The 10606-nt window shown below is 28.7% G+C and overlaps 2 protein-coding genes across 2 annotated transcripts; both read right to left on the bottom strand.

Moving 5' to 3' along the window:
- Positions 1–1777: 1777 nt before the first annotated feature.
- On the bottom strand, positions 1778–4061 carry LOC101206694 (basic leucine zipper 34). Its single transcript, XM_011658820.2, has 4 exons — positions 2739–4061; positions 2518–2608; positions 2305–2431; positions 1778–2235 (listed from the first exon to the last, which is right to left on the bottom strand). Exons 1-4 carry the CDS (start codon positions 3017–3019, stop codon positions 2042–2044), a joined length of 693 nt encoding a protein of 230 aa, XP_011657122.1. The 5' UTR covers positions 3020–4061; the 3' UTR covers positions 1778–2041.
- Positions 4062–4111: 50 nt separating this feature from the next.
- Positions 4112–7076, bottom strand: LOC105435807 (BAG family molecular chaperone regulator 4). Its single transcript, XM_011658819.2, has 4 exons — positions 6515–7076; positions 6150–6403; positions 5665–5814; positions 4112–4525 (listed from the first exon to the last, which is right to left on the bottom strand). The coding sequence occupies exons 1-4, from the start codon at positions 6726–6728 to the stop codon at positions 4325–4327; spliced, it is 819 nt and encodes a 272-aa protein (XP_011657121.1). The 5' UTR covers positions 6729–7076; the 3' UTR covers positions 4112–4324.
- Positions 7077–10606: the final 3530 nt, after the last annotated feature.

Genomic DNA, 10606 nt, shown 5'->3' with positions numbered 1-10606 from the left:
TCTAGCGTTAATTATAATTAGATTGAAATAAGTAACTTTATGAAAATTGTGTTCAACTTTAATGAGTTGAATTGAAAGTTTGTAATTTAGAGTTTTTAAAATTTGTAGAAGCTAGCCGACGTGAGCTTAGCTCAGCTGACATCAAACATTAAAAATTTGTATAAATTGTTTATAAATTTGGTTTTCAAAGAGAAGAGAATCATCGCACAGAGCTAAGGTGGGTATGAGAAAAGAAAAAAAACTTTGAACGGTAGAATGCTTTTCACATTTTCAATATTATTTTGAATCCAAACAAAGATAATTACTACTATTTACCTGTGTTTGTTTTTTTTTTTTTTGTCTATTTTTCTTTTCTAATTCTTTTTTCTCTAATGATTACTACTAATTCGTGGTCCAGTCTTATACAAACTTATTGTATAGGATATTCTCATTAGCATGTTACCCTACACAAACGAATTGGATCATTGCGTTTGTATAAAAAAACAAAATGAGTTGTATCCACATAGTTTTACCAGAATAAGGTAGTACCTAATCTTATGATCCATATACTATATCCTTTAAATTGTATCTTAAACGTTGGTTTGGGTATGTATCTACCTATAGTTCAAGATTGATAATGTAGTTTAGAATGTTAGTTTATTGAATTTAGATTATCAAAACAAAATTTAGATTATCAAAACAAAACTAATAAAATGAATAATAACACTTATTGAAAATTACCATAATGATAATTTATTAATAACTATTGATAAACGTGGTTTTGAACATAAGTTTATGGTAATGACATAGTTTTTCAAACTTATTTATATATACACAAATAAATAAAGAGTACGTATATTTTGATCATGTCAAAATCATAAGTATGGGAGTCTGAGGAGGAGAGGCACTCATAAGTTGCGGGGAAATATAGTATTAAAAATGGTAGCGGAAGGAGAGACGATGTTGTACTCAAACCGATGGAAAAGAAGAGGAGGAAAAGAACCATCTCCGATCGCCATTAACTAAATCGAAAGAAAGAGAGCCCGAGGAGCATTAACTAGAAAGGAAGAAGTTATTGTATTCTCTCTCTGATTCTTGAATGAGAAAAGCACCACATTGGTTAAAGCATAACAAAGGAAAACTGAGAGAAATAACTCACAACAATATTCACATAATTAACACTTCATCCCTTAATAACCTTTCTATTGCAAAAAAAATTAAACATTATCTTTGAGAGGAAATGTGAATATCATAATTTATGATAATATATTTCTTTGAATGTATTATGAAGATATAAAAACAATCTATTGAAAACATCACTAAATAATCCATGCCCCAAAAGGAAAAAAAAAATACTTGGAAAATTCATACAAATTGCTTATCGTTATTCCGTAAAAAAATCAAAATTAATTAACAATATTACGCATGCAATAATAAACCAAAATCAAAAACTAATAAGAAACATGGAATTCTTCAGAAGAAAGTAGCAACTTTTATAAACAAAGTTCGTACTAGACAACTTTCACGAAAACAAGTTAACATGGTGAGTGTACGTAGTAGTCGAGTCCATTGCTCAACCCTCTTGGGTCACGTGATCATATTGATATCGTTTATCATAGTCAAAAAATTTGGTAAGATCAATTGACATGGTTGTTTAGTAGCATAACAACTTCAAGATCAACGTAGAAAAGTGGAGAGGATGCAGTTGAAAGCGAAGCATTAGATAAACTTCACTCACAAATTGCTTAAATCAATAAATAAGTATTTCTTAGCTATATATAACTTTTTTTCCATTATAGAAATATTGATTGAAGGATATAGCATTTCATCATCGTCATGCCAGCCCCTAAACATTAAAACGCTACACAATTTAATATAGAAAGAAAAAAAATAGAAATTAAACTACAAAGAAAGGAGTTCCCTTCAAACTAATTCAACACTACAAAGTTACATAGGAAATTCAAAACATAATTCAAAACACACAAAACCCTACATCCATTACAGGGTACTGATCAATATCAAAATGTCTTATTATTAGATATAATAAGAGAGGTTTTGGTTTTTAATTTTCAAGCATGGTAAATGGATTTGATTTGGTAGCAATTTGTGGGTAATTTTCAACCAACTGAAAAGTGCTTCCACTGGCAGCAGATATATTATTGTTACAGCTTTTCAAAGTCTCCACCAATTTAATTTGATATGCTTCGTAAATTTCCTTCAGCATATTTCTTTCTCTTTTCAATTCTTCATATTGAGCTGCATGCCACAAAATTATTCATAAATTAATTTTTTTTAATAAAAAAGATTAAGTAATTTGAAATTTACCTTCTTTGAATAAAAGTTCTCCTGTGTATGCAGATAATTTCTCTTTGATGGAGTAATTTTCTGCTCGAAGTAGTGAATTTTGACGATCCATGAATTTTATCCTTGGTGAGGTAATTGTTACTTCTGCCTGTTTAAAAAAGGAAGACAGAAAGACAAAAAGCAGTGGTTAAAAATTAATTAATTGAAATTAATTTGATTTATGTAATTAATTACTTGAAGGGCTTTGAGTTCTGATTCAAGTTGTGTAATATAATGAAGCTGTTTGAGTCGGTACTTTTGAGAGTATTGTCTACTTTGCATCACCCTAGTAAACAAAAAGAAAAAAAACCCATTAACATATGTATATATGCACCTACACGTAAGTGCATGGATAAAAAGTTATTTCAAAAGAGAGTTTTTGATTGGACAATAGTTAGGTGTATCTCCATCTGAACCTTCTTAGTCGTTTGGCTTCGGCAGTGAGGTCTTTGTCGGAGTCGGGAACTTGTGATCTGTCTTGCTTCGGTGGCAGTGATGTGGTGGCTTCTCCTTCAGAAAGGATACTTTTCCCATTTCCGTATATGTTTAAGTTCGTGTTGTATTGAAAGAATGGTAACTTTTTCTCACCGCTGCTTGTTGGTTTTCCTAAACAAGACGGTGGTAATGGTGGCAGCGCCGCCGCCATCATTGGAATTCCTCCGCTTTGACTCATTCTCATTTTGTAGCTTTCTTCCATGAGATTGATTAGAAGAAACCTACATCCAAGAAACAAAATTATTGTTTTCTTTAATTTCTTTTTGAAAAAAAGAAAACATTTTATATAGTTAGATATATGTAGGCATGCACCTTAGCCAAAGGGAAGAAATAATGAATGAATTGAGTAAGGAAAATGGTAGGGACTAATTAGCCTTTTTATAAACCCCTATTATTATGAAAATGAAAGAAATACACTTTGTTTTCTAATTTTTTTAAAAAAATTGATTGATATGCTTGTTTATATCTAATCTTTGTACACTCATAAAGTTGCAATATTTGCATGAGAATTAAAGTTGATACCATTTAAAGCACGATCCCTCTTATATTTAAAACATATCTAAATTAATTCATAATTATTTTCTTGATCATCATCTAATTAATTTTGTCCTTGTTTTATTTATAATAAGTCGTTGAATCGATAGTTTTAATTTCTTTAACGAATATACAGTTGAACTAATTATTGGTGTCTTTCTTCTTCTAAAACGGAGAGATCAATAAAATTGAAAACGTTAACCTATTGATTAGATAATTTAAACGAACAATTTAGTTCTTTAATTAAAAAATTAATAGTGAATAATAATAACAAGGTATCATGTTGAGAATAAGAAGATGGGTTTAAGGAATGGCAAAGAAAAACAGGGAGGAAGAGGGTAAAACTAAGAAGTTACCATAAATAAGATGTTTGAGAAAGGTAATCTATGAACAACTTCCTATATATAGGTGAAAATATTAAAGACAAACAATGATTAACTGTTTCTGATGTGTCAATGTTAAAAAATAAAATTAGTCTCCATAGTTTTGAATTTAAAACTTGAGAAAAGTGGGTTCAAGTTGGATTGAGTTTGGAGAGTATAGAAAAATGTATATGTAAACAATAAAGTGATAAATGTAAGTTAACGTGAATAACAAAGTGAGAATTTGTTCAATTATCGATAAAATGAATGAATGTTTTTTACCTATTCAACTCAACCCAAATTGATAATAGTTTAATTTATGTAAGTATCAATTTTTAAAAATGCATTTAATAGATAATAAAAGATAGTAAAAATTAGATACAAAAACAGGAAAGAAATTTTAAGAAAGAAAACCAAATTAAACATGAGAGTGTAAGCACACAGACCTTATTAGGGTTGGCTTATCCAGAGCCTATATATACTGGGATGTATTTGGAGAGGCGAAATGAAAGAATATGTACACAAAATATTGTCAAAAATAATGGAGATTCCATTGGGTTGGAGAGGGTGACATAAAAGAAAATAGGAATATATGGAAGTGAACAGAAGTACTAGTCAAAGAGTTCCCAATCATGAGTTATTTTTGTAGAAGAGATGGTGAGTTTGGAAGTTGGAGGAATGAGGCTCCCAAATCCACATTCAAATGCTTCCCATTTGGCTCTTCCACTACTACTTGAATCTCTTTTCATGGAATTTGAGATTGTAGCCTTCAAATTGTCAAGCCTGTCCACTAATTTTTGTACCCTAACAACCTGTTATATATATATATATATATTATGTACCACATTATTATTCAAATTTATCCAAATCTACTCAATCATAATTCATATTTATTATACTAGTATGTAGTGTACAATGCTACATCAACAATCCTATTATTTGTATTTAATTTTGTCCATACCATATCTAAAGTTTTATCTATTTTGATTTGAATCCTTTGGTTTTAAAATGTGTCACATGAAAATGTCAGATCCAAGGGAAGAATTAAAATCCTTGTCCTATTACTGCAATCATTTTTATTTTTATTATATTAAAAAAAAATTGGATATGTTTCAATATATATAAATAAATAAATAGATAAATGATCAATTATATCATATTATAAGTGCATTGAAATTTTGTTGTACTCATCACTCATAGTCATAGACCCTATATTACTATTGGTGGATTCACAATTTATATATATTCATTGAATTTCATACAATTTAAGAGTGACTTTCATTATTTTTAATTATTTCAAAGTTCTATAGCCCTAGGAGGAAGGGCTAACCCCCTAACCCATTCGTTAATTTAATAATCCTATTTTGATCATCATTTATGTTAACAAAATCTTAATCAAAAAGATTATAGTATGCATTTTTTAAAAGTTCTGTAACTAATCTAAAATTTAAATAGGAAAGTAGGATTTAGATCATATTTAAAATATTTTTTTCGATTTTAATGCCTATATTTTAAAATGTCTGGTGTTTTAATTTCTATAATTTTACTAAATCTTAAATTTTTTGTATCAAAAGATTCAAGTTAATAATTTTGAATTTTGAATTTTATATATGATTTGTGTTAATTTTAATGGATGTTAAATATGACAAAAGAAAAAACTTAGAGAAGGAGGAAAAAAATTGTAAGGCTCCTCATAAACTAATTTTGGTAAATCAATATATAAAGTAGGTTTATAATGTGTAGTTAATGTGAAAAGTATTAGGTTAAATAATATAGATTTCCTCTAAATTTTAAGCTTTATTGATTAAATACGCAATTGATGACACACCATTTAAAATCATCATATCCTAAGTTGAATCAATCTTCTTCTTTGAAGAATAGACATATTTTTTGAAAAGAAATTAAATTGAATGAAAAGAGGTGGTGTAACTTAGTGATATTCAAGAAATACCTGGGTTCTTCTATGAATTTTGGAATCAGGATGAGTAGTGTGAATTGCATCTAACTTCAACAATTCCATCATCAATAACTCTATCAATAAATTTAGTTCCTTCTCCTCCACCCTCTTCCCTCCATTAACGCCACCTTCCACCGCTGCAACCTATAGTACTTAAACATTATTTAACAATTAACAACCCCCACCCCTATTTTAATTACTATTTCTATAGTCTCAATTATATATTATCAAAACAAATATAATTATCAGTCTCAATTCAATTTACTTCATCAATTATTTGATATTGTAAGTTTACTTTCATTGTCTCACATATTTAATATTTTTTCGTAATTTCTTTTCAAATATTATTCTCATTCAAATCTAAACAACCTTTACAATAACCTTATCAGCAACCCTTTTTATGTTTCAAAAATTAAGAAATAAACTTGAAAAAAAAACAAACGTGTAAAATTCTTCTAAATTTATAATGATTTAATTACCTTTTCAGAGAGTTTGTCGACCTCAACTGCTACCTTGGCCAGAGCTTCACCGGCGGCGACAGAGTTATTCTTCTTCATCTCTTCCATCTTCCTCTCTTTACTAGCAGGATCTTCCATAAGTATAAGTTTCGACATGTCGTTTACACCAGCCATATGCAACCACTCCTCGTTCTCTTTCTCTTTCCCTTTAAACAATAACCTCTGTTCCGTCGGTTCCAACCCTGTCTGTCGTTGTAACCTCGACTTTAAATCTCCTTTGATTCACAAAACAAAAAATAATAATTCAGATTTCAAAGAGAAAAGGCCCCCAGTCCGTCATTAAAAACAAAAAAAAAAAAAAAAAAACTCCAAATTTGAAATTATACCAATTGTGGAATGGGAATCAACGGTGATTTGATGACGGTTAGACCCATGAGAGACGTTGATGGTAATGAAACACTCTGAATTCGGATTCGAACCTATGCGTCGTTTCTGGACAATCATTCCGCCTGGTCTGATCTCCCAATCTATGTCTTCATCTCCTTTTCGTCCATATTCATCGCTCCTAATTTGGGTTGCTTTTGAACTCCACTTTTTCATCTCTTTTTCTCACCAAACCAAAGTTGTTTTTTTTTTTTTTTCTCGAAAAGTGGAGGTGTGTTGTGTTGGTTGGAAGATGTGAGAGCGTGAGTGAAATGAAAGCAAAATTATACCAAAAGAAGAGAAGCAATGGGAGGAAGAAGGAGAGAGAGAGAGAGAGAGAGTGTGTGTGAATGAGGAATTATTACTCTATCAGGTCCTTTCTATGTGGCTAAGAATTATTGAATTGGTTTTTGTGTCCATTGGATGTCAAACTGTTTAGAAGTATTTGATAAATTTGGAACAAATAAGGAAAAAGTTAGATAGATAATGGAATGAAAAGTATATATAAGAAGAAATGAAATAGTTAGTAAATTGAAATTAGGTATGAAGGTAAAATATGAAAATGAGGTGCAAGTATAATTAGTAGGAGAGAGTGAGATTGGAAGAGCGAAGATGGAATAATAAAAATGAAAGTGTGAGTGGGTTGATGAAAGGGACCTCCAAACAGTGATTACAAATAGCGGTTGGTCGGTTTCAACTTTAATGTTTGTGATAGAAAGAAAGGGTATGGTACAATTTCCAACTGTCCTCTTCTCTTCTCTTCTCTTCTCCTCACTTCTCGTACGACGCTTTCTTTATTTGGGCCTTTGGCCTCTCTTGGCCCACATGTACCATGGGCCTCTTTGCCCTTCTTATCATTGCCTTCAATTTTATGTCATATAAAGCTCTTACTGGGCTTAACCACCATCCCTTCTGCTTCTTCCCATTTTCTTATTCGGCCCAACACCCATTTCGTTTTCTTGTTTTTTCTTTTTTTCTTTTTATAAAATGATTTGTATTTTCTTAAATATCATCCTCAAATTCTTAACTACATTCCAAACCTAAAAAATAGCCTATTTTCGGCAACTCGTTTTTTTAAAACTAAACCTACAAATTCCACTTCCATTTGTCGGTTTCCGAGTTGGCTACATTTTAAAGAGTATTTTTTAAAAAGTTGTGTTTTTGTTTGGAATTTGGTTAAGATGACAACCCTTGTATTTTTAAAAAGTGCATACTATTGTAAGAATATAAGAGAAAAGGTCAAAATGAGCTCAACTCTTACACTTGTATGTACCGAAAGACAAGAGGTTCATGGTTTAAATCTCTCACCTCAAGTTGTATTACAATATCTTTTCAAAAGAAAATAGGAGAGAAATTTACTTGATTTTTAAAATCCAAAAACAAAAGACAAAAAAAACACCTGTTCAAATAAAAATAAAGAACAAAGCAACAAGTTTAGAGGTAGAAGTGTTTGTAGGCTTAATTTTTTAAAACTAAAAATCTAAAAATCAAATTATTTCCAAACTGGTGACCGAATATGTCAATCATAAAATAGACCCATGAAATTTGTTATTTGCTTCAAAACTAGACCCGAAATAAAATTCCTTTAAATTAAAAAAAAAATAGTGAAGATTTGAATTGGTGTATCGTAGCAATTAGGGATATTCAAAATGAAGTTGAAAACTTAATCGAACCACTAACCAAACTGGAACCGAACCAAAACCGAATCGAAATCGAGTGCATATGATTCAGTTCGATTTCGATTTTTAAAAAAACTGCATAAAATTCGGTTCGGTTCGATTTAAGATGTTAAGAACCGATCTCAAACCAAACCAAATTGTTCTATTTATAAAAATTATATATATATATATATATATATATATATATATATATATATATATATATATATATATATATATAATATGCTAATAATAAGAGTTTTTTTTAGACTTCAAAGTGGGTATAGAGACAAAAATCATGAGAGGAACGAGAAGGAGAAAAATGACATAATCAAAACGTAAATGACAAGTTGTCTTGACGAAATTTGTATGACTGTAGGACTTTTATTTATCTTAGGTGCGTTTTGACGGACTTTCAAATTTCAATGTTTGAAACATCTATGTCTGTAATTTTGAAATTTCAATGTTTGATTCGGTCTTATTTATGCATATGTGGTTCGGTTTCCATTCAGTTTGACACAGATGGACAGTTTAGTTCGATTTCAAATAAGTTTTTTTTTTTTTTTCATTTTTCAATTCGATACAGTTTTAGCTTCAAACCGAACAAAACCGAACCACGAACACCGTTGATAGCAATAACCTAAAATATTTTTGATTTAGGTCTCCACTATACAATTCTATATCTCAATTTGCATCAAGAATTTTTAGTATTAAAAAAGTTTAGATACTCTTAAAAAAACGTTAAAGGATTATAAGTATTGATGGAAGAAATAGAAAGGTTTAAAGTATATAAAAATTGAAGCTAACGAAATAATAACGAATGGATTAAGAAAATAGTTATGTAAAAAGATTTAGAAAAATAATAAAAAAAGAAAAAAAAGATTTGATTGAAACGTTTAGGTTATTAAAAAGATATGTAAGCATTGAAATGAGCAATATTTAAATAGATAAGATAGAAGTGGTTAGGAGGGGATGTTTAAGAAGATTTAAAAAAATGAAGATTGAAAATAAAATAAAATGGATGATTTGACAATGAATGAATTACTTAGAAACAATATAATTTAATTTTTAGAAAAGGTAATAAAAGTAAAAGATATTTAAAATTGGCAGTGATGAAACAAAATCGCTATAATCATGAAATTGTGTTTTAAAGACATTTAACTTGGTCTAAAACTATCATCATTTTAGAAAATATTTTTAAAAAGTTGTGTCTATATGTTAGATACTGCCAATGAACATAAAAATAAATAATAAATAAAAGCTTCTCCTCACTTGGAAAAACAAATAATAATAATAATATATATAAGGGGTTATAATAAGAAATGAAAAAATAAATTAGGGTTGGATTCCTTATAGGTAAATATTTCTAAAAACATATAGGGAGAGGGAAAAGGGAATGCTCCAAATAAATCATTTGGAAATATCTTTTTTTTCTTTTTTCTTTTTATAAATGCCAGGCTGCCAATTTTTCACCCCCTTATGCCTAAAAAAAATGCCTTATTAGTTATTACAACCTCCACATCAATCATTCATCCAATCAAAATCATCTTTCCACATCTTGGGTACTTCTTTCTATTCTCCTTCCTTTCTTTTTCTACATAATTCATTCATCTCAACAACGCTTTACTTCATATCATTTATTGAGTTCTAATCAACAATGGTTTATATATAATATTCAAAGTCAATGCTTTTATTTTTTATCTTTCAAATAGTAAACTAAAAAAGAAAAAAAATATGCTTATTAACCCTTTTCTTCCTAAAATGAAAATAGAACTCATTTTTAAAAAAAAAAAAAATTAAATAATGTTTTATAAGAAATTCCATTTTTTTTATGTAGAAAAGTGTTGATTAGATACATTCCAACTAATTTTTCTTTTTGAAAAAAAATATATATATTTATAGGTTTAATTTTGAAAACAAACAATGAAAAATCGAATGATTAATGAATGAAAATTTTATTGGTCGTGATTAAACATGTTCTTAAAATGTTAAAAAGGAAAATTCTTTTAAACGTAGAATTTTAGTGAATCAAACTACAACTCATCAATTTCCACCAAAAAATAATTATACAGTTTTCCTCACATCACTTGAAGTTATTCAACTTCATTCTTTTTAATTTTATAAAAATTCACTTTTTAATTTTTTTTATTTTTATAAAATTTCAACATTTTCTTTCTAACAGTCTTTTTTTTTCAACCTCTTCTCAAAGCTTGCGAATAGTTTATATTTATTTGTTTGTTTTTCTTTTTTCTTTGTAAATTTGTGATTTTATTTCCATGCCTTCCTTCTAATATTTAAAATCATTCTTATTTTTTGTTTTAGCTTTTAAAATTTCTTCTTCCTCAATTTATCTCTCCCAACTTATGAGGTAAATTTTGTAATTTATTTTTTTTCTTA

The sequence above is a fragment of the Cucumis sativus genome, chromosome 6 (genome assembly GCF_000004075.3).
Source record: "Cucumis sativus cultivar 9930 chromosome 6, Cucumber_9930_V3, whole genome shotgun sequence".
Classification (NCBI taxonomy): Eukaryota; Viridiplantae; Streptophyta; class Magnoliopsida; order Cucurbitales; family Cucurbitaceae; genus Cucumis; species Cucumis sativus.
Note: the sequence above shows the minus strand (reverse complement) of the source record. Positions and strands in the feature narration are given on the sequence as shown.

Coding starts and splice junctions, on each gene's coding strand:
- LOC101206694 (XM_011658820.2), bottom strand. CDS start 3,019: ATGGAAGAAAGCTACAAAATGAGAATGAGTCAAAGCGGAGGAATTCCA. Junction 2,432..2,517: donor CAGAACTCAAAGCCCTTCAA/GTAATTAATTAC, acceptor TTTTTTAAACAG/GCAGAAGTAACAATTACCTC. Junction 2,236..2,304: donor AGAACTTTTATTCAAAGAAG/GTAAATTTCAAA, acceptor TGTGGCATGCAG/CTCAATATGAAGAATTGAAA.
- LOC105435807 (XM_011658819.2), bottom strand. CDS start 6,728: ATGAAAAAGTGGAGTTCAAAAGCAACCCAAATTAGGAGCGATGAATAT. Junction 6,404..6,514: donor TGATTCCCATTCCACAATTG/GTATAATTTCAA, acceptor TGTGAATCAAAG/GAGATTTAAAGTCGAGGTTA. Junction 5,815..6,149: donor TCGACAAACTCTCTGAAAAG/GTAATTAAATCA, acceptor TAAGTACTATAG/GTTGCAGCGGTGGAAGGTGG.